This window comes from Cryptotermes secundus, unplaced genomic scaffold (assembly GCF_002891405.2).
Source record: "Cryptotermes secundus unplaced genomic scaffold, Csec_1.0 scaffold271, whole genome shotgun sequence".
NCBI lineage: Eukaryota > Metazoa > Arthropoda > Insecta > Blattodea > Kalotermitidae > Cryptotermes > Cryptotermes secundus.
Window position 1 is genome coordinate 383103 of NW_019731219.1, and position 27620 is coordinate 410722.

The following is a 27620-nucleotide window of genomic DNA, read 5'->3' on the forward strand; positions in this document are numbered from 1 at the left end:
GGCATATTGTACTAGCCCCAGATGATAGGTGAGGTTGATTGTGGAGCAATTGGTGGAAGGAAGACTGGCAGGGGAAACTGAAGTACTCGGAGAAAACTGGCCCCAGCGCCAATTTGTCAACCACAAATCCCACTTGACCAGACCTGGGGATGAACCCGGGCCACCGCGGTGGAAAACCAGTGACTAACCGCTTGAGCTATGGCGCGTCGTTTGAAATGACTTAATTCAGATACTACATTACCTGCTGAGCATTCTAAAATAAGAGTTAAGACCAAGGTATGGAATCAGCTAATGACTTCTGCATTGTCTAAAATTTATATCTTCCCATAATTTACACCTTTTCATCAATCCCCTGAACAGTGTAAACAAGCTGCCCCACTCTATGTTTGCTGTCTTCCGGTCTTGTAACAAAGTGAAATAGACTGTTAGGCTATTACTTAGAATGAAGAAGCATGTAGTTATAGATTAACAGTTGTCTGTTTTCCTGTCTGGTACTAATTTAAAGAACATATTTTCTGATGATGTGCCTGAAATGGCGAAGAACAAACAAATCATTCAAATTAAAGGATACGCATGGGATCTGGTGAACCATTATCCAGCCAGTTGCGTATCTGCAGAAGCTCCGAGTTCAAGCCTGGCTGTTCAAAGAGGTGTGGCTGTTTGAGGCCATGTCGGTACAGATGATCAACCAAGAACCAGATCTCCTTGGGTATGGGATATGGATCCTGTGTGCTGCTCACCTCTTTTGCGTTCTCCTGTAGTATCAAACGAAAACAATATTATGTACCACAGCACTCAAACCTTGGAGGGCTGTTAATCCTTTGATGAAGAGTTTTCCAAACCTGAGGCTTAAAGACTACATGCAGCTGCCAACATCCCATTATGTTCATACAGTACTGTATCATCCTGAATAATGGAAAATAGTTACCATCTTAATCAAACATTTAATTTTAAGTGCATTAATAAAAATAACAAACTACTTGATAAAGAAAACTGAGTAATGTGAACTTGATCATGATAAGCACAAAATTATTTGCATTTTTAATGAACTGCCATGAAGTTCCAAAAAATTATCATTTGTAACCTGGTGGCTCACTGGTCAATACAAAAGGGTGAATGTGGCCCCAGGTAGTAATGCTACTGAATGTAGCCCAACATCTTAAGGGGCTGAGAATCCCTTCTATAAAGCGTATTTGATGATTCTTGAAGTAATTATTCCCAAAACTTTGATTAGAAAAGCCCTTGGAGGTATACAGTATATTTCAGAGGAACTACTGAAAAAAATCTGTTATAGTTAACCCGTTGCCGTGGTTCGTCGTGTATGTTTCGTCAGGGANAAATCTGTTACAGTTAACCTTTCATGAGCTATCATTATTTTGAACATGACAAAAACAACTACATAAAGGTGTCCAACAACAAAATGGTCAGAGTTCAGAAGTGTATTCTACAGGTAATTTGAAATAAAAAAAAATGTTCTACCACAATGGTTTAATTCACCACCATTATGAAGTTAAGCACTATTGTTGAATAGAAATGAATACAAATCAATTTCCCTTTGAGCAGCTTTATTACCAAGATAACTAAGGTATCGGCTTTTCTAAGTGAATTACAATCAAACAAAAAGTTTACACCTACATTAAATTTCAGAAATTATCTCCTTTAGCCTGAATACATATCACTAGGTGTCACTCTGTTTAACATTTAATATCTTTATGCATTGTGCTTCTTATTGCGGCAGCTTTGCTCATGCACAAACTGTTGTCTTGCTTCTGGCTAGCAAATATGGCAGTCCTCAGACTTCATACAACCCATACAAAAAGTGAAATGGAGTAAAGTCTTGTAATCTAGCTGACTACGCAACTGGTTCACCATCTCAAACTTCCATGACAACCTGCATTCAAGTACTCTGTGATCTCTTGGCCAAAATATAGAGGCAATCTGTCATGTATCCACATTCATTTTCCTGTGTAAAGAGGAACATCTAAATGAAGATTTATTTTATTCTCTGCAAGATGTCTGTAAGACACAGGTGTCATGTCCCTCAATGAAATGCGGACTACAAATAATATGAATGCCCACCTTTCCACACGATGTACTTATTGAAAATGGATGTTGAAAGTTACTTTGTACTGCCTTATGCTGATTGTCCTGTGATCAAGACTGATATTATCATTGTAAAATTGAGTTCATCCATGATCAAAATGTAATTCATAAACTGTGACTGTTCTTCAAGCCATCTTCAAAGCTGCACATAGCTGGCATGATCTCCTGGTAAAAACTGCTGCACTTCTTCATGTGCTGGGGTGAAGGCCATCTTCATATGTAATATTCCATACTTGCGATCATGGATAATCAGTCTCCATGGGAATTAAGCATGCATCTTGAATGAGGACTTGGCTGAAAAGCACTGAATATATTCCCTGCCATGGCATGCCATTGCTACTCACATTCCATATTCAATCACAGCCAGGATTCAGTATCACTTAAAATTCTGAGCACATTGTAAAATGCATTCTTATGTGGAACCCAACAATCTACAAGGCACTTGCATTATGTCACTATGGCTGGCCTTCCATTTATATTACAAAATCCACATACAGAATGAATATCAGGACATTCTTCAACGTAAATGTGCAAGACATCTGACTAACGCTTTTTACAAAGTAAAAGAATTGCCCCAGTCAAATGCACTAATAAAAAATGTTAGAATTATACTATCATTCTACACTACATTATTGCTTATGTGATTACAGTGATGAAGAGTACTACAAGTTATACGATTTTTTTTTCTTCAAATGACCTGATGCTAATCCAACTGTATATTTTTTTATACTCGTAGTATCTTTCAATTGAAAAGTTCAGATATGTAAATTCTGATTTCATTCACACCTTCTGTTGATGAATTTCAATTGTGGGTGAAAATATCACTGTGTAAATTTGTACATATCATTGTGGCAAGCTCTTATGCTGGTACCTACACTACAGAATGAACACGCACCAGCTCCATAAGTCTGCCAACAGGGATTTCTCTAACTGGGACACTGATGAACACCAGAGCTTCAATGGAAGAGCCAAAACAGCTGCGTTCATAAGTTCCTATGCACAAAAAGAAAGTTACATGTTTGTCAGTACACATTTCTACACATCAAAGGCAGAGCTTTATTTCATGGTAAGTGAAAGGTACATACAAAGGTTAAGAAAATATCAGAAGCAATTTTACAGTAACTTGGGGCAAAATAATGACACACCAGTTACATAACTTTCTACATATATACCCTGCCTTTCGACATATTTCATCCAGCACTAGACACATTTCCTTGCTTCATCTGAATAAGATGTTTTGGATTGGATTGAACCTTAAGCTATTCAAGCATCGTTTCTGACTGATATGCAATTTTGTCATTTCTGATTCTTCATCTGTTTCACACATGCTGCTCAGCCTGCTGATAACCTCATCTCTTCTGTCCCCATTTGAACACTTCCATTCATTCAAGAACTTTCATCTGGTTTATCGTTATAATTAAATGCCATTCTTCCATAAATCTCACTTATCACATTAAGTGACCAATACAATTAGATAACAGATCACTGTTTTATGCATTCTACTACAGGAGCACTATCTTCATAATTCAAAAAACAAAAATAACCACCACGGTGCAAATGATGGAAAGTTCACATTATCTGTATGTTATGTATTTTTCAATGCTCCAAATATCATTTTTAAATAAACTAAAACTTCCGTACATTTTGATTTTCCCTCATATATCTCCAAAACTCCTGAATACACTTGCAAATCACTTAAACTGGCTCCTTTATCACAACAACGTGCCTGCTCACATGTCCCTGAGAACCACAGAGTTTGTGACTAATAACAACATGGTTATCGTTCCACATCCTCCCCACTCACCAGACTTAGCTCCCTGTGATTCTGCTTTGCTTCCAAAATTGAAAATGAAAATGAAGGGACAATGTTTTGAAACAGTGTTCAACATCAAACATTGGTATGCACAGCAAAATCAGTTATCAGAAAATATAAAAGTTTGAGACTGAAAAACTGATGTTTGAATTCATATCAATAAATCTGTTCATCTCAGCTCAAAATATTCTGATTCACACATGCATATCAATTTCAGTCATATGTACATGATACATGTAGTATTGTCAATATATGAAACACCACTGCAGACAGGGACTACTTTTGGATATAATGTATTGTACCTGTGACAGTTATGAAGATATCCTTCCCACCTTCCAAGTGTAACACCAGAATGTCATACAGCTTGTCCTCACCAGAGTTCAGTTTGAATGCAGACTTCTTGTCAACAAACACTTCAAGCTTGATGTCACATTTCTCTCCTGCCAATAAGGAATCACAAATGACATCCCATTTGTCTCATATTTAGAAAAAACAAAGAAAAAAAATTAACCAGCTCCATTCACCAGGCTCCTTTTTTCTGAACTTAAAAGTGGCTCAGCTACTCAAATCATTCCCCATCATCATGGAATCCAAATTTCACAGTCAAATAAATACAATCCACATCCACCCTACCTCTTCAAGATCCATTTTAATATTGTAACATAACACCTAGAATCTACAATACTGGAGACAGAGAAGAGTCACATGTTGATCTCATGACTTCTGAAGATGGTCACAGATGACCAAAACATGTAAAGGGAATAAATGTCTACAAACTGAATCACACTGGACAGTGTTATCAATTATTCTATAATTTACTTTACTAGTGTGACGGACCAGAATGAATAAAATTAAGTATACTGAATATTCTTCACATATACCTTCTTTCTACACTGCTACACACTACCTGGCATGATAAATCCAGAGTACGGTTCAATGTTAAGCCAATCCTTGCAGTAGCTTGAATCATCCAGCTTCTTGATGAATTCAAAAGTAACTGGAACCTGGGAAAAATGCAAGAAATGTCTAGAAACAATTCACATCTGTATACAGTACAACAGTGCAAGTAAATAATTACTCACAATATTACACTGAAGCTAAAAAAAATTAAAATGAAATTAATTTTATCAACATTCAATAATAGAATGGAATTTTGTGAAGGCATTAGATGAAGGACACGTTTATATTTACAATTTCAGAAGGGTTATGCAATTGCTCAAACATTTAAAAATTTGTAATGAATCCAGCTATAGTCCTACCAATCCCTCCAGCCTCAAGATTATGGAATCCACCTTTGAGGTTGGAGTAACCCTAAGGCAGATTCTACAGTATTACTCACCATGAGGATAAAATATGGATAGCAGGGGAAGCTTACATTAAAATGCTAAGAAATTACATTAATACATAAACTCAAATTCTGAAGCCCTGAATGACAGAGGAAGTAAGTGAGTGGAAAGGGTGTATTCCATAATGTAGTATATAAAATTACAACAACTTTCTCTGAAGTTTACTGAGTTTATCTAAAACTGGAAAATGAGATGTAATGTAGTGAAACGTCTCTCATGATGAATTCCAACAAAAGCTGTGGGTTTATGGTATACACTCATAATTTCAGTTCTGGTCTTATACAAACTATGCTTAATTAGGAGTATATTAATAAGGCTGCAACTCAGAATCACCCAACATTTTTTTTGTGAAAGTACAGTCCATGACAGTGAATTTTAACAAACTCTATGAAACCTTTTATAGGATATGTGAAAACTGCAATTACATAAACTAGACTTTACTATGACCAATCTGGTGGAAAAGTGGAGCTGCCCAACAACTTTCAGTGAAAGCTCCCAATACTACATTTCAAGAAAATCTGTCTAATGGTTTGGGTACTGATACTAGACAGATATCAACTTCACATAACATGTTCCTTTGTAAAGAATGACTTGAAAAGCAATAGGCATTATTGGCATATTCTCCTCTGCATATGTATATACATACATTTTACTTTTATTTTTCATTCAATGTTTTCATGTTGTTAACACACTACTTTTGTTGCTGTTAATTGTTGTCGTGGGTGTTCTTATTATTAAAATTACAAAGTAAATATCATGAGTAATTTGACACTACTTTCTCTTTATCACACTTTCACCACAAATACTAAATTCTTGCAAAATGTTACCTTCCAAGAAACTTTGCACTAACCTGCCCTGTGTTTGCAATAATGAGATCTCGGATCTGTGACTCCAAATAGTGGATAGTATCAAAAATCACTTCTGTGTTGTCCACCATCACCTGGGGCAAGAACTCATTCTCCAGTTTATCTAATTTTTTCATCACCTCCTCATGTATTCTGCGGTATTTAACAGCATCTATTACGCGGATCTGAGAAGAGATGATGCAAACTCCTAAATAAGGTATGAAGTTTAGGGGGCCAAAACGTATAATCTCAAGAGAATTTTACAAACATTCAAGGGGTACCAAAAGTTTAAAAAATGTACAGTACTTAATAAATGCAATAAATACTTTCACCTGAATAATTCCGAAACATAGAAGGTGACCTTATATTACAATAAAGGCCTGCTTATAATGTTCATTTCTTATGTCCCAGTTAAACTTATAAATAAATAGTACCATTATTTTCCTCTTTGTTTCTCAGTTTTAGTGAACTCTCTATCATAGTGGTAATGGACAGGAGTAGTAAAACAGAAAATTAAAAAAGAATAATATAAAAATCTGGAAAACACCCGCTAGTCATGCTGAATTCAACCCTGAAAATAAATTGTTACTTACTGGTCACTACACAAACAACAGAAGAAAGCAACCCTTCTTCTGTGGTAGCAAACTGGCACAAAAATCAATAAAACAATAAAACAGAAAGTTGCAATTGAGTGAGAAGATGTACAGTCTACTGCAAAGTGCTGTAGAGCATTACTGATACATATTACTGAAAGAGATGTAATGGTAACATTTAAATTATGGGCAGCTTCTATCAATGACTAGGACATTCTGAAAGTCCCATAATTAATACAAAATGTAAATAATCCACACACAGATAATCAAAACTCTACTGTAGCAATCCAGTAATAGTGCCGAACACTTCTGATGCGTCCCCTGGTATTTTAACTCATAAATGGAAATCAACCAATGAGCCACAACAGATAAGTCAGTATAGCAACTAGGCTATGTGCAGGACAACAGAGGCTAAACTCCTGGTAGGGGCAAGAGACTTTTCCCTTTTCCATAACATTCAGACTGGCTCTGAGGCCCACCCAGCCTCCTACACAATGGATGCTGGTACATGTTTCTCTGGTGATAACGCAGCAGGGGAATGAAAATGACCAGTCACCTACATCTAAGTGTAATGTTAAATGTTAAGGTTAAAATGGTGTAGCTACACCTTCACTCCCACATACATCTTCATGGTGTAATGCTTAATTGATCAAGACCAAAGAAAACTTTACCTCTACATGGACCTAACCCATTCAACCTATCACCAGCCATGTATCAAATCTACAAACTAACACAATTCTTACCTGAGAGTCAAACAGGGAACTCACTGGCTTATGATCACTGATTCGAAGTTCAGGGTGGCTCCTGTATGTAATTTGCGTAATTCCATCTCCCTTCCACAGGACACGGTCACACCATGCTGGTGCCCGGTTTTTCTCACTATCCACATACACAAAAAGGCATTCACATAGCACCCTAGTAATTACACATAAGAAAATTACCGATCCAACATTTGTGTATTTTATTTAATTTAACTCTTTTGTATGTAATCCTAACATTTGCCTTAACCCTCTTTAGTCACTAACCTAGCTGTGACACAGGGCTACTGACAAAACACTGTCACTGGTCCATGTGAGACTTCCACAGTATACCCATCCGTCCACATTCACAAATATGCTATTTGCGACTATGCACATGCATGGTCAAGCACATAACAATTCATTACCATGAATTCCCTTTGAAAGATTTACCTATAGCACCCCTTCATACATAGTGGAATGCGGTAGCATAATAGGTTGAGGCACTGTGCCACAAGATAGAAGGTCGCAGGCTCAATTCCCAATAAGCTCACTGGATTTATCAAATTAACCTAATCCTGCCAGCCATGCTATGGCTATGGGGTTGATTCAGCCTCTTAACCGAAATAAGTACCAGGAGTTTTCCTGGAGGAAAGGGCGTTTGGCATGTAAAGGTGACAACCTCACTGCCATTTGTGAGCCAACTGTCTAGAAAATGTAGAAGCCTCGAGCTCTCACAACCCCATGGGCCTCCACAGCCTGTTACAGGGATAGCGTTACTTTTTTTTTCTATTTTACCACTTCACACCCACTGCCTTTCTAGAACTGCTATGTTCCACGAATATGAGATAGTTTTAAATGTGTATTATGAATACATGTAATAAATTAAAAGATGTACTTGCTTGTTTTGGAAGAAAATATACATTTATGCATGGCAAAACTAAAAATAGGTGAAAAACAATATCACTGCTTCATACTCTGATTTTCATAAATCTGGATTCAAGATGTAAAACAAACCTTCACATGTTCCATTTAAAACATTAGTATGTGCTATTATAATCCCATTTATTCCTAATTAATTAACTGCCTCCATAAAGCACAGTCCCTACTAAGAATTTACTAGTTCCTCAGTCATGAAATTCTCTACCTTTTATGGAACCAGAAGGTTCATTAGTGTTCACTAGGCACAATCACTAGTTCCTAGTCCAAACCAAATTAATTCAATCCGTAAAATTTGAATTTCATAAGAGATTATGAGATTTCCTATAAGTAGTTTTCAGAATTCTTGGCCACCAGTAAATCTTTCACAGGGAAACTTCCTTGGTGAGTTCTACAGTATAGCAGAATCAACTCAGGGTAGAAAGACAGTACCTGGAATCCCAGTTGTCTGAACCAGGGTCATATTTATATGTAGGACGGAAAGTAACGTTTCCTTCCTGATAGCCTGCAAACACATTTTTTAAGCCATGCTGCTGATGGAGTTGATCATATTCCAGCAAAGGCAGATAGTTGCCCTTGTCAATATAGTCCTTCACTAACCAAGGGTCCAGCTCTGTTATGCGATAATTCAGATCTCCCAGCCAGTATACCTGACTGCAAACCAAAAATATAACTTCTCTATAGTTTCAATTATCTGCACTAACTGAAGAGAGAACATACATGAATAATGAAAAAACACATATAAAACATACACAATAAAAAAGTATTGACTAAAGATAATTGATATTACAAACAGCCCACTTTAATACCATAAAAACATTTTTCAATTGCAAGTATAATTGCAGAAAAGTAGAGTCTATATCCCTTAAAGAACGATAAGGTGAGAGAGACAAAAGCTTGGTAAAAAGAACATTACATGACAATGCTCATACTTATAAACCCTTAACAATTCAACAAGTAACACAAATTATAAGGGGGGAAAAGTATGGATAATCCACAGACTGGTAGATAAGCAAGAATATATTATATTTGAAGTGATTATAGGTAATTCCCCCTGCCAATTATGAAGTTCTGTTACGGGTTTGTCCTCCAGAATGATAACATGTCGCCAAAAATTCCTGGGATGTGAACTCCAAAATTCAGAAACAAGATTGAGAAAACACTCTGCTGCACTTACTCATGATCCTTGATGCCCTTAGGAGGCAAGAAACGTGTGAAACTCATCCGTGAGCAGATGTCATGGTAGTCCTGATTTCTACGCTCATATTCCTCTACATGTGCAGCAAGATGTGAGTTAACAAAACATAATGAAGTACTGTGGAGGTCAAAGCGCACGCCAACCCCACCTTTGTTGCCCTGAAACAATCACATACAAATACACAGTTATAGGGTACTTTCAGAGCAGCACATGTACTCAATTGTTAAGAAATCCTGTGTTTTGAAACCCAAAGTTACCATCACATATAACTGTAAATTAATCCTATGTGGGACCAATTCAAATCAGTTGACAGCCTTACAATTGACTTCCACACGACCCATTTTATTATTAATTTAGTCTATTTCCATTTACGAAATTGTGTATGCATTTGTTTCTTCCATGCACGTCATCTCACCTACTTTATTTAATTCAACTAAAAATCAAATTCAGTTTCTCTACTTACAAGTTCATTTAGCACATACCATTTTACCCATAATGCCCGTGCCAACAGTCTCTGTGGCTACAGCTCTGACATAAGCTGCATGCTGCTCCTGCACGAACACAAGCAACATCATTCCAACAAGCCTCACCAGAGCCACCTTGTGGTATCGTGCCTTCTTGTGCAAACCATTTAATACTGCCTCCCTGCCATACACACAGTCACAACATCAACTTTAGGCTTGAAATAACAATGCATATTTTTTTGGATATGTTTCAAGTACACAAAGAGTCCTCAAGTGCAGAATTCAAATATGTTATTGTCTCTTTGAAAGTAATAACTATATCAGTTGTTGATATTGAGATCTGACACCTAAGAGTTATAACAATGGAGCCAGAAGAAATCATTCGTTGTGTGGTAATGGTCAGTATATACACAGCAGCTGGTTCCCATGGCAATAGATATGCACTAAACAACAGAAAAGGCTGTTGGAAGTGGTGCTTTCAATTGACCCAACCCAAGGCTACAGAGCAAGTGTGAACTATACAACGTAGTCACCATCATGAGACAGTTGTGGGCACGAATTAGCTGTGAGATGGTAGCCAGCTGGTAAGGATATAAACAGAAGGCACTGTTGGGATCCGTTACCAGAACACAACCAGTGGAGATACAGAAGGCTTATCAAGTGCAGTAGTGAGAAGCAGAGTGTGCAAATTAGAGACAGCATTATAATTATGTGCAGTTATAATTTGTAAGTGTTCAATAAGTCCAATTACAAATCAAAACCCTGTGTCAGTCACTAAATCCGGACAATATTAAGAAGAGGGATGGGGATTAATGTGATGATCTGACCATTATGCCCAGTAATTTGAGTAATCCAGTATAGGTTCCACGACAGCTTTTCTTTGTGAACTTTGATCTATGTACTACTCCTAGGCATTTGCAAATCATAAACTGTTGTGAACTTCACACACATGATTTTTAAAATTCAAATTCAATGTGTTTAAAATAGTTATTGAATGAACTTACAACGCATTACTCTCCTTTAAAGGATACCATCTAAAAGAGAAGGTATCAAAATACAAGATATCCTCAACTCTAAGACAATTCTGAAAATGAAAATAAGTACCAGTAATTTAGAAAAAAAAGACAGTCAAACAAATAAAGAAATGGCAGAAAATGGAATAGAGAGAAAGGACATCTTAGGAAAAAAATTACTGTTTGACAAATAATTGCTCATACATTTGTTTCATTGACATATCTTTCCACAACCGCAAAGTTCTTAGTTTATTTTGCATAATCCATAACAACTATTAACATGGGGTAGGAGTCTGCATGCTATATAGATCAAAAGATAGGAGCCATACAAAATGTAGCCCCAGTCATCTATGTTCAGGGGTTGGACATGAAGCTAACAACCTCACTTCATAAAATACTGTGTGTTAAGAAACCAAATAGTAGATGCCAGGCAAAAATATTAGGGAAATGCCCAAAAGAAGGTTATTAGGACAATGCGTTCAATTTCTTTACTTGGGATATGCTATAGGTTTACTAAAGAGCATGAAGTCAAGTATGATTAGAATGAATTACACAAAATCCCCAATTTGCTAACAGATAATAAAAGGAGAAGACTGGAATGGTTGGTGCATGTGATTTGAATGGATCAAAAAAGTGTGGCTATAAAAATGTTTCGAAGTAAGCCAGATAAGGCCCAGAATGATATTGTTGGAACACACAGTGACTTACAAGAATTGAAAGTGAAGAGGTGGAGGTAAAAGGCAAATAGCAGAGAAGAGTAGGCATCTATTGTAAAGGAGGCCATGATTCTTACGCACTACAGAGCCAAGGAGTATGAAAATAAATAACTTCCAAACACAGAATTAACTGCGAACATACCATATTTTCTTGTACACCCTGCACAAATTTCTCAGAAATATTTGTGACAAAAAAGGGGGGTTCACAGCTTATTCACATCACAGTTAACATTGCTACTTATCTGGCATATTTAGCACTCCAGTGCTTCCCAGAAGGTAGCAGCCCATTCCTCTGTTAGCTTTTGTGAAAGTCAGTTTCACGTTGTGATTCTGAGTGAAAAATACATGAGTACAAAGGGTATGCGATTACAACTTTTCATGGTGAGTGAAATATTAAAGATAAAGGATAACGGATGTGTGGGAATGTATTTTGCCTGGATAAGAGTTCCAAAGAGTGCATCATCACAAACAGCCTTGATGGGTCAAAAGGCGATATTATTTGGTACAGTGAGGACAACCAAGTGAGCTCTGCTTATGATGATGATGACGATGAAAGAAATGGAGAATAAAGTCACAACAGAATAAGGATAAAGTACCACAACAAACACTAATATGAGGGTTGGAACTTTTATAGTGGCAACTATTTATTTACAACTGATACAAAATAGATGCATGTTTCTAAGTTTTACTGTCCTTCAATGTAGTCACCAGCATTGTGTACAACCCATTGCCAGTGATGTGTAAGTCGTAGGATACCTTTAGCAGCGTCTGTTGTGTTGATAGTTCGAATGGAGCAGTCTACTGCCTGAAGAATCTCTGGAACAGTTCTGAAGTGAATGCCACGAACTGGTTCCTTCATCTTAGGAATCAAGTCGAAGTCACAGGGGCTTAAGTCTGGGGAGTATGGTGGATGATACAGCACTTCCCAGCCCCATCAATCAAATAAATCAGCCACAGCATCCACTGCATGCGGCTGAGCATTGTCCTGCAAAATGATGGGTGGGTTATGCAGAGTGTAGCCGCTTCTTTCTTGAAGCTGGTCGCAGGTTGTATTCCAAAAATGAACGGTAATACTGCGCACTGACGGTCTGCTGTCAGGGAACTGTATGTGTTAGGATAACACCATCATAGTCCTACACGAGAATCACCATAACTTTCACATTGCTGGGGTTACTTAACAACTTCTGATTTTCGTGGTGACCCGTAATGACACCATTCGTTTGATTGGTGTTTCATTTGTGGTTCATACAATTTGGCCCATGTCCCATCCATCGTAATGATACGGCATAAGAAAGCCTCTCCTTCGCGCTCATAGCACTCCAAGTGGTTACGAGCGGCGTAGCCATTTCTGCATTTCTGTTAAGTGATGCGGAACCCATAGTGATGCAATTTTTCTCATGCCCAGGCGTTCCTTCAGAATGTGAATCGTCAGAATACAGTCGTATGTGCTAATCGCGTCTCTCAGGCCAGCTCATGAATCGTATGGCATCGATCACTCTCCAGTAACGCGGAAAGAGCATACACTTCTTCTTCACTGACACTAGGACGACCTGGATGATGCGTGTCTGCCACATTTTGGCATCCCTCGTTGGAGGCTTTTACCCACCTTTCCACTCTTCTGTAAGGCAATGCAAATTCCCCGCAAGCCTCTTGAAGACCTTGATGACACTGTTGTACTGTACGGCCTCTGGCACATTCAATCTTTACTGAAAACATCGTGACAACACTACATTAGACCGCCAGCTAACACGAGGTTCTGTTGTTCTTGTCACTGTGCATGCAAATGACGTGGGAGAGGAGAGTCCATTTGCTCTGAGGTAAGGTAGGTATGTAACTAATGTGTGGTATAAGCGACATTATGTGGTTCCGTTGCATGGTGTCTACAGCAGTGTTGCCACTATTAAAGTTCCAACCCTTGTACTATGTCATTTTCACACTGCAGAACACCAGGTCTCGGAAAATGTGAATGTAGCAGCACAAGAAATAACAGAAAAGTGTTATTTCTTATCATTTGAAATGTTTATTAATATCTGATGTTTATTTAACGTATAATACTTGAAAATTTGTAAAAACTGTCTTAAAAATTGGGGTGCATAGCTCATTTGATGGCGAGGGGTATTCAAGAAAATAGGGTACTAGTGATAGTGGTTATATTATTTAACATCATAAATGTAATAAACTGACAGAAGTATATCACCACCACCCCAACAAGACTGGTATGAAATTTCAATCCCTGAAGGAATAGTGCGTAACACACATAATTATAAATTAAAACTGCAAGACTAAAAAATAGAATTCTTCAGTGCATTAAAATAGTGGAGAAATCTAGGGGGTGTTCACTGTGCCAGTATAACATATGCCAAAGGTTTGCCTGAACATCTGGAAGGCTGCCTCAATCAAATACAAAATATAACAAACAACAGTCTACTTCTGGGAAAAAAATTTAAAGTGTGGTCTCATTAATATGGTCTCTAGGATCTTGAGTGAGTAACAACAATCATAATTAAGAAGATATTTTCAAATATAAATCTCTGTAACAACAAAACTGTATGAAGTGCAATGTCAATTTTAGTACCACCAAGAGGGTTGGTAACTCACTGCCACTCCTCCTCACGGGGTGTGTCATTGAAGAGGAATGCCTCCTTGCTGAGGTCCAGTTCCTGGAATCCAATAGCATAAATGTCTGGAGGTTCAGGATCTTGAGCAAGCCACTCGGATAGCCCAACTGTGGGAGGTTGCCCATTCACATTCCATGTCCCAACAAACACCCTGCAAGGTAAGTGGTAAAAATGTACTTCCTTGCTGGCTTCTTCTTCTTCTTTATTTTACCTTTTCCTGTATCAGGTATATGCGAGACTAAAGCTTTAATTGAAAACAAAATTAAGACAAGATCGAAATGAAAATGTGCAAAATTATGAGAATCAAGATGACAACCACAATTTTCTCTATTAGATCAAGTTCTTTATTGTAATCACTATTTATAACAACAGCCATTTTTTCACAATGCACTAAAGTATACTAGCCACCACTTTTCATATCAGAGCAATTTTCAATGAAAAATGTTCATAAATAATTGTATTTAAAATCAATCTACGCCTTGCTCTTCTATACCATATGAAGAAAAGGCGAGAGATAAAAAGAGAAACAGAGTTAGACAGAAACATATTTTGTTAACAAGATGGCTTATGCTAGCAGTCCCTACCACCATAATCCTTCTAGGTGAGGTAGTTTGTATACTACTCCACAAAGCAAAAATAATTCTCTGAAATTTCTCGAAGTTCAAGACTGAAAAATTAATCCTTCTAGGTGAGGTAGTTTGTATACTACTGCACAAAGCAAAAGCAAATATCTCAAGTATCTCAAAGTTCAAGAATAAAAAATTCATGTTCAAAGTGACTACAATGTGAAACCATGTGTCTGACCACGATGCATAGCATATTATAATTAAGAATGGTACTGTAGTAAAGGAAACGCGGAGAAGTATTAATATTAGAGAAATCAATAAGGATACTATATAGGAGTTTCAATTTCTATTAAGCTGGGAACAATTGGAATATATATTTGTCCATGATAATGTTAATAGTATGTTTAATAATTTTCTTAACACTTACTTAAGATGCTTCTATGCCAGCTTCCCAAAAAGGACAAAGAGATTTAATAATAACCAATGTAACTGGATTACTAATGGGATAAAAATCTCGTGCAATAAAAAGAGAGAATCAGTTCTACTGTATAGGCATAATCAGGATACTAATCTTGGATTATATTTGAAGCAGTACAGAAAAATATTAACTAAAGTGATTGCAACAGCAAATAAACTATATTATAATAGAATTATCTCTAACTCTGATAATCAAATGAAATGTACATGGAAAATAATAAATAAGGAAAAAGGAATCACTAAACAAGATATAGGTATCCAAGCTAGTATGCTTGATAATAAGCTAATTAGGAGTCAAAGGGAAATGGCAGACACTCTTAATAATTACTTTTTATCTATAGCGGAAACGATGAGAGTTAATAATAATACAGATATAAGTTCCAGTGCAAATAATTCAATTATGTGCCTACGAGATAATTTTAGTAAACCATTTATGAAACTGAAATGGAAGTACACTAATACTTATGAAATAGAGAAAATTGTTAAATCACTGAAAACGAAGGATTCTAATGGATATGATCAAATAACAAGTAGAATAGTCAAATCAAGTTTACCATTTATAATCTCACCATTGACACATATTTGTAATACTGTATTACGCCATGGAGAATTTCTGGATAGATTAAAATATGCCACAGTCAAGCCTTGTTTAAAAGAGGTAATAGACAGGAAGGCTGGTCATGGTAGCCGAGCGGTCTAAGGCATGCACTGTCTTCGCTCGCTCAGAAGCCAGGATCGTGGGTTCGAATCCCACTCAGGGCATGGACGTTTGTGTGCGTTTTTCTGTGTTTGTCTACAGGTAGAGGCCTTGCAATGAGCTGTTCACTCACCCGAGGAGTCCTACCAAATGTGTAAGATCTAATAAACTGAAGTGAAACGGAGAGTTTCATGGAGGTAGGCCTAGGCTCAAAATGGGGCTGTAGCGCCACAGAAAAAAAAATAGACAGGAAATGACAAATTACAGACCAATATCATTATTGACTGCATTTTCAAAAGTATCTGAAAGCCTTATGTATGATAGATTAATTACACATATTGAAAATAACAATATTCTGGTGGATGAACAGTATGGATTTAGATCTCACTCTTCTACTGAAAAAACTTCCTTTACATTAATTCATAAGATACTCATAGCTCTGAACAGCAAGAAAATAGTAGGTGGCATATTTTGTGATTTATAAAAGGCGTTTGACTGTGTCAATCACACAATATTAATGCATAAACTTGAATTCTATGGAATTACAGGGGAATTCAAGTCATTAATCAATTCTTATTTAACAGGCAGAGAGCAGAGAGCAGTACTTAGTAGTTAGTTAGTTAGTTAGTTATTTAGAGAGGGTGGGTTTCCCCATGCACCGCGACCAGTTTGATCTATTGTGCTTCCCTGTATGATATTCTACCAGTCTCTATACCCTACCGATAAATGGTGCGTACCATCAGTCCCGCCGAGCAAGTGAGTTTGGCCACTTGCTTAGCGGTATCTATAAGCTTCCCCCATCTATCAGAGGTCTTAGAGACTACTGTTGGCAGTACTTAGTAACAAATGTAGTAGTGATAATATATCTGATTGGGAGATAATTAAATGCAGTGTCCCACAAGGCTCTGTTCTTGGCCCCCTGTATTTTTTACTATACATAAATGATCTACCCAAAATAATAAATAATAAAGAGTATAACATGGTATTGTATGCTGATGACATGAGCATTATAATTACAGATCCCAATAAATTGAACTTTAAAACAAATCGTAACAGAACTTTTGATAAGGCAAATACCTGGTTTAATGCCAACTTACTCACTTTAAATTTTAAGAAAACTCAATATTTGGAATATTGATCTAGGAATAGCTGTAAAAGTCCAATGGTGATCATATATGATTAAAAGAGTACAGTTACAGTTACTGAGACTCAATTTCTGGGTTTGATTACTGATGACACTTTGTCTTGGGGCCAGCACATTTATTATAAACAAATTATCTCTGGCATGTTATGCAATTAGAAATATAAAGCATACAGTAACAACAGAAACGCTAAGGTTAATCTACTTTGCCCATGTTCATTCTATTGCTAGTTATGGAATAATCTTCTGGGGCAGTGCTAGCTTAGCGCAAAAGGTATTCATAATGCAAAAGAGAATCTTCAGAGTCACAATGAATATGAGGCCAAGAGACTCCTGTATGGAGATTTTTAAAAGGGTGAAAATAATGACATTGTTAATAATAAAAACTTATTTGAAAACAATAGTGAATTACATAATCATAAAATAGATTATGTAAAAACTTGCACCTACCTGCGGTAAATCTGGCCAAATTTGACAAAGGTGTCTATATCACAGGCGTAAGAGTTTTTAATCATTTAGTCCATTCAATAAAAAGATTGGTGAATGATGAGAAGGGTTTTAAATCCACTTTAAAGAGGCTTCTGTGTCACCATTCCTTTTACTCCATGAATGAGTTTTATCAATATACTGAGAGTTAGAATATACTATTTCCTGGTACTAAGTACTGTTTTAATATATGTATGTTTTATTATTTAGGTTTTGTATATTGACTCACCTGATATTCTGGGTATGAAGTATTAAAATGTTGTTGTAAATAAACTTAGAATATGTGTAGTACACATTTTTTAATTGCATATTATAAATTTAGATATCTAAAGCAGTATTATATGTTGTTGACTTGTGTTAGTCTTGTAGTACTAAGAATGTTTATTGACTTGTACTGCATCTGTAGGCCTTTGGCCAGTTATGGATTTATGGAACGAATAAATATGAATGAATGAATGTCAAAATGCTTACCTTAATACTTGTGTGTATGTGTAATGCTGCTCCTTCATGGCCATTTGGTACTTGATGACACTCTCCCTTGCTGCAATGGGTGTAGCACCCTTTGCAATACTTTGGCGTGGGACAGATATCTCTGGGCTTTCTAGCAACTGCAAATGCACAGAGCAGTATACAGCTCCTTCTCACCATGTTCATAATGTGATATTGATTTATTATCAAAAGTAATCATAATTTTAATGAATTATGTATATGCACTTACAGCATCAGTGAGAGACTCATCCTGGCCTGTAACCCCATCAATGCCTGGCTCCATCAATCCTCTTGAAGGATTATCCATTCCTGACCAGCTGCTTCCACTACCACTATTACTCAGACTTCCTGCACCTACTGCATATTTGTGCAGCCACTGGAACTCTGGAGGTGGGCCTCGTCTCTTTGTGAACACTGAAACATCAATATCATGGAGTTTCTATGGCCCAGTTGTAATGCTATGCTTCAGGAGATATAAGACCATCACCAAGGTGACCCATCTGATTACTTAAGCATGAAAGAACTGCCTTACATTAGTGCTCTTTATGATATGACTTTATTGTCATGCAACATATACCAAAGCATGTACAACCTGACCAACTTACAACTGGATGTTGTCAGCACATAATGTTAACAAACACTTTGGAAGACCACACTCAGCACTTATCATCATTCTAAGTATTATGCCTGTTGACATGCTACAGGTACTTCAAAGATGATATCTTAACAATGTCCTACCTCCAAATTAATATTTAATACATTTCTAGGGGGTGGGGGGCCCTATCACAGCTCATTCATCTAATCATACAAACCCTCCTGTGTAGTAAGTCCTCAAAAATGCCTCATATACACAATAGCTAATCCAGTGTCACTACATTCTATTTGCAGGATCGCCAATTATCATGTAGAACTTCATCAGTTCTCCACAAAATGATATACATCCTCAATGTTGAAAATGTCTTTAAATAACCCATAAAAAAGGGAATAGTATCCACCTGCTACATTCAATTACTCCCGATGCTTACCAACTACTTCATGAGCTGTCAGCCACAGGCATATCCCTAGTTCTCAATCCCCCAACTTCTCATAGTATGCACAATGAGACTTTCATCTCCACACATGTTCGTGACAAACCTTGCTCTCTCCTGCAACAACTTTCAGGATGAAACACAGTTCATATCGAAGTACTTTATTTACTCATGCTACTGTATTACTTTTTTTAAGATCTCATTGCTGTTCAGACACAAACCATAACTAGTTTTAACTGTAGATTTCATAACTGTCATTATTTCAGCAACTATGACATTTAAGTTTATTTTACAGCAGTAAATATCTCTAATTTTATAGAATCAAACAGTAGGATGATTGGAGAATAATGGATTGGAAAGGATTAGGGAGTTGTCATGGCCTAATCAAGGTCCTAACCCAGCACCTGCTTGTATTTTCCTCATAAAACCACAAAAAAGTATCAGGATAGTCAATGGTCCTACTGAATCTATAGCATTACCACTACACAAACCTCTTTGGTTGTAAATATGATCTTCTATGTGTATCATTATTAACAGATAGCATGGAGTTAAATTCCTCATCACCTAGCATGGCTGCTCCTTGTTTAATACATCCCTCCCTAATATGGAATCCATGATGTTACCTGTTGTCAATTATACAGGAAAATGTTAGCTCATCAGTTGTGAAAGTGTATGCAACCATCAGCGATGAGGGTTTTGAACTGAATTGAATTTATTTGCATTCCATAGATCCTAAGTAGGTTAATACCTCTGGATATAGAACAAGTCAAAATAATACCTACTGGTACAAGTAATCTTATCTTAAACTAATATAGCTTAATTCTACATTATTCTCTATTTACATTGAGGTATTCGTCTACAGAGTAGAAGGAATGAGCATGCAGATATTTCTTTAGCTCTGATTTAAAATGTTTAGTATCATTACTAAAGTTTTTGATATTTTGTGGGAGACTATTGTACACTTTTATGCCAGAAAAGTAGACTCCTTTTTGATATAGTGATAAGTTTGATGAAGGTAGATGGAAGTCATATTTTTATCCAGTATTCATGTTATGAATATTGGAATTAGATTCAAATTTATTTTTGTTGTACACAACAAATAAGAGAAGCGATAGTATGTATTGTGATTGAAGAGGTAGAATTTTTAATTTCTTAAATAAATCTCTACATGAATCTCTACTTCTACATTCTGTAATGATTCTAATTATATTCTTTTGTATATTAAAATTTTTATACTATGTGAAGAGTTCTCCCAGAATATTAATCCATAGTTCATAATAGAATGAAAGTAGGCATGGTAAACCATCTTCAGTGTTTCCTGTGGCATAAAGGGCTTAATCGATCTCATTGCATAGCAAGCTGCACTTAATTTAGGTATAGTTTGTTCTATATGTATTTTCCAAGACAGTGGTATGCAGTGTCTGTCTACTGTGTAAGCATAATGCAACTGAGAGTTTATTAAAATATATAAACCACTGACTCCTAATTGGGAGGTAGCTAACTCATGACACATGAGGCCAATAGGCCAATATTTCCAAACATATCCAGCCAAATGAATGGTCATTTTGAAACAGGTGTGTCCAAAATTTCATGGTGTCATGGTTGATGAATAGCCAGTTTATACTGCAATAAAACATTTCTCAGGAATAAGTGTCAAACACTGCTTTGGTGAGGTCCCCCTTGCATACAAACTCAATCTTGATGGGCACCAACCCTACAAGAATCAGAAACAGCTCAACAAATAACAAAATGTGGAGAATGTAACATTTTTCTCCTATTACCTTCAATTGCACGAAAGATCTCTCCTACAAAGTTGCTGGTTTTGATGCCAGGAACCATCTCAAACAAAAGTTTGAGTTTATGTGATGATATGTTGACATACACATCAACACCATCCTGATGCTTACTGTCTGTATCTGCAACAGAACAATTAAGTTTCAACACAACACTCAACATTACACAAAAGAAACTAATTATTCATTCACAGCTGGTAGCAACTCAGAATAAATACAGTATCTGATTGCAGAAGCAGGAGAAATGTCTGTTGATTGGTCGGGCATTGCTTTCACCAGTTATTTCAAACGGAATTCCACTCAAAACAGGATTACAAAAAGAAGACTCAAATATTTACAAACTTTTAATTGCTACTAGATAAATACCATACACCACATAAGCACAGTCATTCATGTATTAGTCTTGATATGTGACATGAGGTTTCATAAATAAATAAACCATTAGAACTTTTATACTGCTGGTAACACTGGTGAACTGGGACCTGCTTGCTCACGTGACTACATGTGATATGAAATTCTGTTGGCAATTACTACTTCTTGGTTATGATGCCACATAGTGTGACAGAGAGACACTGACATTTTTCTGCCACTTCATAGAATGGTTGTAAAATGAGACACTGAGGCAAAGTAAAATCTCAGATGTTTCAATGAAAGGTTATTGATCAACTAGAAAGTTGGTTTAATGTGAATCAACTTTTTGTTAACACTGACAAGACCAAAATATTATTTTTCCATGGAAAAGGATCTACTTCTAGGAACAGACCGGTCATATGTTTATTCAATCGGGAATTAGTATATTCATCTTCGGTGAAATTCTTGGGTATTGATATCTCTGAAAATTTGAGCTGGTTGAATCACACTCAATATATCTGCCTTAAGCTGAGCAAGGCCCTATATCTGATCAAATCCTTACGTAATTCTGTTAGTTTGCAGGTATTAAGAAATGTATATTTTACTAAATTTGAATCCATATTTAAGTATGGTATTATGTTTTGGGGTGGTGGAGGTAAAGAGATTGATACAGTTTTTAAAGTACAAAAAAATGCATAAGAGCCATTATGGGCCTTGATAATCGGGCATCCTGCTGAAGGCTGTTTGGTGAGTTAAAAATTTTAACTGTTACTTCTTTGTATATACTGGAGATTTTGTGTTTTATCATAAAAAATAGAATCTATACAACTCTGAACTCTGATGTGCATAATTACAATATAAAGCATAAACATAATCTGTATGCCCAACATTGTAATACAAATCGTTGTAAGAGAAGTGTGATAAACATGGGCATAAAACTATACAATAATCTTCCTATGGAGTTAAAGAATGTATCTGATTTTAAAGTGTTTAGGAGGAAATTGAAGTGTTATTTGTTGCATAGTGCCTTCTACTCTCTTCAGGAGTTTTTTTATATGTAAGATGTTGAATTAAATGACTGTAATTGTCTGTTAATGCATGTGCTGGTGGTTTTTTTATATAATTTATTTAAGTATTTATGTATTCTTTGATTATGTTAGGTGTGATTGTTATTAAATCTATATATTCTCCTTGACTTTATCCGATTGTATATTTTACAGTTATGGATGTAAATAAAAGAAATAAAAAAAGAAAAGAAAAGAAATAAAAAAAAATACATGGTAACACAATGTTGCTAAAGCTAACTGTAGACAGAACAGCTTCATCTTAATGTTCCATGAAGCAAGGGTGAAAAACTAATTTCAGAAGGGGATGAGAGGGTAGGGAGATGAAAAGGTTCCTTTAATGGCAGAAAAACACATACCTATGGGCCATAAAAGAAAGGTCTGATGGGGTGAAATAAGATAGTAGGTAGACTAAAGTTCACAGCATGCATAACTGGAGCATTAAAGAGATGGCTACTATGTACATAACAGTCCTTCAAAAACTAGGCTAATGATGTATTTACAAACACTGCAGCTCATCTGCAAATTTAATATTCCATTCCTCAATAAATGACAATGTAGAATTTTTCAGAAACTAATAAATCACACTATACAATATTGTACAGTAGATACCTACTCTTCAGAAAAGCTTCTTCTTTTAGAAAGCAACCACACTCTAGCATGCATATGGTACAACTGGTCAAGGGTATGAGTAGAATTTTCCAACACCAACACCATTACCAGCTGCCAGAACAATGATAATGGGGGATTTAAAATCCCCGATTCCCAGACTACATGGTTAACTACAATACACAAGAGGAATGAACAACATACCGATTTATATGACTGCAACATGTTCAACCTGTAGTCTTACATGTGAACTTAACATGGGGTGCTCATGTCCAATCATTAAGAACAAAACCATGTATAGTAGTATATATGGTCAAAATATTAAAGGAAACAATAAGCCCTTACATGATAAGAAGCATTATTATTCAAATTTTCACTCATGTCTGAGGTATCACATTATATTATGGGATGGGCATAGTGAAAGTAAAAACATTTTTAAACTGCAAAAGGAGGCCCTTCAAATCTTCAGTGGTGTTAGTTATCATATGTCACATGAACAAATATTTAAAGACTATGATATATTGATACTGTCTTCTTTATACATACTAGATGTGATGTTCTATTAAAAAATATAAAGATTCTATGGTAAAAACTATGGATATCCAAAATCATAATACATAAACAAATTAAATTTGCATGTGCAGCATTGTAATAGTTCTCTTAAAGAAAAGTGTGATTAAATATGGGTATCACTTTGTACCATAAGGTTCCAGTCAGATAAAATTAAGGGCAAATTATAATTTATTTAAAAATGACTTAAAATTATTTCTACTGAATCACTCTTTTTACTCTGTTGAGGAATTCATGTCGTTTTAAAATTTTCTTATGTGTGAATGTATCATTGTCTCTTGAAATTATAAAGATGTTTTCATGTAATTTTTATAACTTTCTTCTAGCAGTCTAATATGTCTAATATGTGGCATATTTACATGGGTTAGCCAGTATTTGTTCATATCAGCAAAAATATGTTAAATGCTCTACAGATCCTACCATTTCCTAAGTTCTGATAAATTTGGTGCCCTTATTTAACATGACAGGTTTCAAAGGTATGTAATTTTCAGATAATCATGATTATTTTACATACTCTATATGATACAGATACAGACCGATTTATTTCAGACAGGTTCATTAAAATATTTCTGGGAAAGAGCGAATCAACTGAATCCCACATACTTAGTCAATTAATAAATCAGTTCATATATAATCCATTCTTATGACAACAAAAACAGGACAAAATTAATTTCTGCATACATTTAAATTCTATAGACTGATAAAGCATTATGAAACAAAGCGATCATTCTCCACATCAAATCAAATCATAGGTTTCAAGTGAGTAAAATAATGTGAGAGAACTTGAGTTCATTATGAAAACAACAATCAAAATATATATTTACTAGTTCATTACACTGCACAAAGCATTCCTTACACAAAAGCATGAGTAACAGGAAAATGTATACTCACCAATCTCACATCTGAAATCTGCATCAATAGGAAGCACTCTTTCTATTGCCAAATCAGAAAACAGCAGAGGAGGCATACGTGAGCTCATGAACACAAACAGCGCGTGGTTGCTGTCATGCTCTGCCAGTGCAAGGACACGTGAAGTGCGCACCCAGCCTTGCATAAGGCTTGCCTCATGCACATACTCAATGTTAAGGAATAACAGTGTATTAACATATGTACATGTACATAACCTAATATTTACATTTGTCAAACATGAATTCAAATTCAAACACAGGACACAACAACAGACCAACTTACTCAGGCTCCAACTCTTAAACAATTTTTAAGATTATATCACGGAATTATCATTTTTATATCAATTTCTCCAAAGAATCAATATAAAAACAAATGTCACTAAATTTTTCATAAATGTTACTAGTATCTGAATTGCTCAGAAATGAAACATTCATATTTTCATTAATGCCTCTGCCACCAGGTAGCAGTTGTCTAGTAATACAAAATGCACACATACTAGATGCAAAGGATTGATAGGACTAATGATGGATAATTAAGAAACTTGTTTACCATTATTCTAATCAATCTTATTATTAAAAGGGCGAATGAAACAATTAAACTCTGCAAAGGATGTGGTAGGCCCATTCAGAGGGCCAACGCCTAAGCTATAATGGAGATATACCTGCACAGACTGAAACCTTCACCTTTGCAAAAGCTTTGGCTATTATTATGTGTAGCATCCTAGATTCTTCTCCTGACTAAGAGCCAACATCATGCTGCTCATCCCAGCCAAAGGTCATCATCCTTTCAGAATGTAGAAATGGAATACCTCACTGATGGGCAACCTTAGAAACGGATTATGCCATCTTGCCAGAAGGCCGAGAACACAAGTGCATGCCTATGCCTATGCCATAATACGAGGGTCGTACTGAGTCATGAGCAACAATTTTTGTAAAGTAACATGCTTTATTATTGACAAACCAAATACACCACCTCAATCTACAGACCTTTCTTTATTTTTTCACATAATCGCCACTTCTTTGTACACATTTCTCCCAGCATTCTGGGAGTTTGAAAATTCCCCTTCTGTAAAATTCCGTTCCAGCCATCTGAAGACTCTGATGCACTGCTTTCTGAATTGCCTCCCTTGTCTCAAAACGTTGTCCACGCAGCTGACCCTTCACAAATCCGAAAAGATGGTAGTCAGAGGGTGCCAGATCAGGGCTATAGGAGGGGTGTGGAAGAACTTCCCACCCCATCTTTGCAATTGCTTCCAATGTGAGGCAAGCGGTGTGGGGGCGAGCATTGTCATGCAGGATGATGTTTTGTCCCGGACATTTATCATGCAATGCATGACAGAGCTTGTGCAGCATCTGGACATAACGAGCAGCATTGATGGTTTGCCCAGGTTCCAGGAATTCAGCCAGAATAAACCCCTCTGCATCCCAGAAGACTGTGCCCATCAACTGTCTTTGCCTTCGTTTTTGATGGAGAATGCAAATGGTGCCATTCCATACTCTGCCGTTTCGTTTCAGGCTCGAAATGGTGAAACCAGCTTTCGTCACCTGTCACAATACACAGCAAAAAATCGCCTTCGTGTTGATATCTCTGCAGCAGTTCTGAGGTGATAGCTTTTCGCTGACCTTTGTGGTCTTCGGTCAATAACTGCGGGACCCAACGAGCACAAACTTTCTTATAGCCCAAGCTTTCAATCATCTCCTGTACTGCACTGTTCCCTATTCCAAGTTTTCGGGCTATTGTGTCCACAGTCACACGCCTGTCATCTTCATTGATCTCATCAACTCTTTCCTTGTTCCGTTCAGTTGAGGCTGTTCAAGGACAACTGCTCCGATGCTCATCTTCGATGCTGGTGTTCCCATCTTTAAAATGTTTCACCCATCTTCAAACACTGCTCACACCCATGCACACACTTCCATAGGCACACTGAAGTTTCTGGTGAATTTCTGCAGCAGGGATTTCCTCTTTCATAAGAAATTTGATGACAACATGCTGGTGAAATGACATATCATTGTAGGTCATTTTGTTAGGAGTTATACTGATCACGTGATGCAAGCTATTGATGTCATAAGACACTCAAGGTGAGCACAACAGCTGGTTCCACCTACCACAATACTCTCTTTCATCTACTGTTCCCATGTTGCATGCAAAAAAAAGTTGCTCATGACTTTCGGTATGACCTACGTACATACTACATTCTACATCTGTAGTATGTTCCTGATAATCCACTAACACCTGATTTGAGGATCATATTTGTTCATTCCTTCTCTTTTAAAATCCACCATCTGTTGTATATACTCAAAGTTTATAATATCAAGAGTTGTATGCATGCGTACTTGTGAACCACATTCCACTCCCTCTGACCTTTCCCATTCTGAGTTCCCATCAGTCTATTTTATGATACCATTCACATTTTGTAACCTTCTGTAAAGAATGTAGCACGTTAAAGAAGATGGAAACCCATTTCTCCATACCATGATCTAAAACCCACTATATTTTTCCTGTATGGAATGTGGCCACCTTCATATATGTAGGAAAATTACCATGAATTTTTAATATAATGTGTAACTTAGAAATATGAGGGCTATTTGTTATTTACAAGTTGCAAGGAGAAAAACTGAAGTTCACTACAGTACTGAGAATTCATAAAGCTTTGATTAATTATTAAATTTGCACATAATACATGAAATTTGTTGGTTTCCCAAATAAAACTCATGACTGAAAACTTGGTTCAAGAAGTCAAAGAAAAGACTTTACACGTGGAAGGCACCTGTGGATTGGAGGCGGCATCAGCTGGACTACATCCTTGTGAAACATCGATTCAGAAACAGTGTGAAGGATGTGAAGACGCTGCCTGGGGCAGATATTGACTCTGACCATAACTTACTGGTTGCCAAGTTTCGAACCAGGTTGAGGAAAATTATAAGATTCCAAAAGTGCAGACCTAGATGGGATTTGGAGAAGTTATATGCTCAAAGACAAAGCATGCAAGAGACCCTAGAAGAGAATCTCGCTGCAACTGAAGGTGAAAGCGGAACTGCTGACGTGCAGTGCAACA

The 27620-nt window shown here is 36.5% G+C and overlaps 1 protein-coding gene across 2 annotated transcripts in view; it reads right to left on the bottom strand.

The window, feature by feature from the left end:
* Positions 1-27620, bottom strand: part of LOC111866438 (type II inositol 1,4,5-trisphosphate 5-phosphatase) — a 58484-nt gene that overhangs the window by 13877 nt on the left and 16987 nt on the right. The window contains exons 3-16 of one of the 2 annotated variants that reach the window (XM_023855407.2): positions 24548-24728; positions 21051-21185; positions 18471-18655; positions 18224-18360; positions 14366-14536; positions 10057-10219; positions 9554-9732; positions 8809-9030; positions 7444-7579; positions 6113-6292; positions 4824-4920; positions 4219-4356; positions 2999-3096; positions 572-755 (exon numbers count right to left, since the gene is read on the bottom strand). In XM_023855407.2, coding sequence (XP_023711175.1) covers positions 572-755; positions 2999-3096; positions 4219-4356; positions 4824-4920; positions 6113-6292; positions 7444-7579; positions 8809-9030; positions 9554-9732; positions 10057-10219; positions 14366-14536; positions 18224-18360; positions 18471-18655; positions 21051-21185; positions 24548-24728 — 2206 coding nt within the window. The remainder of the gene's footprint in view (positions 1-571; positions 756-2998; positions 3097-4218; positions 4357-4823; positions 4921-6112; positions 6293-7443; positions 7580-8808; positions 9031-9553; positions 9733-10056; positions 10220-14365; positions 14537-18223; positions 18361-18470; positions 18656-21050; positions 21186-24547; positions 24729-27620) is intronic. The other variant, XM_033752248.1, reaches the window with a different exon arrangement.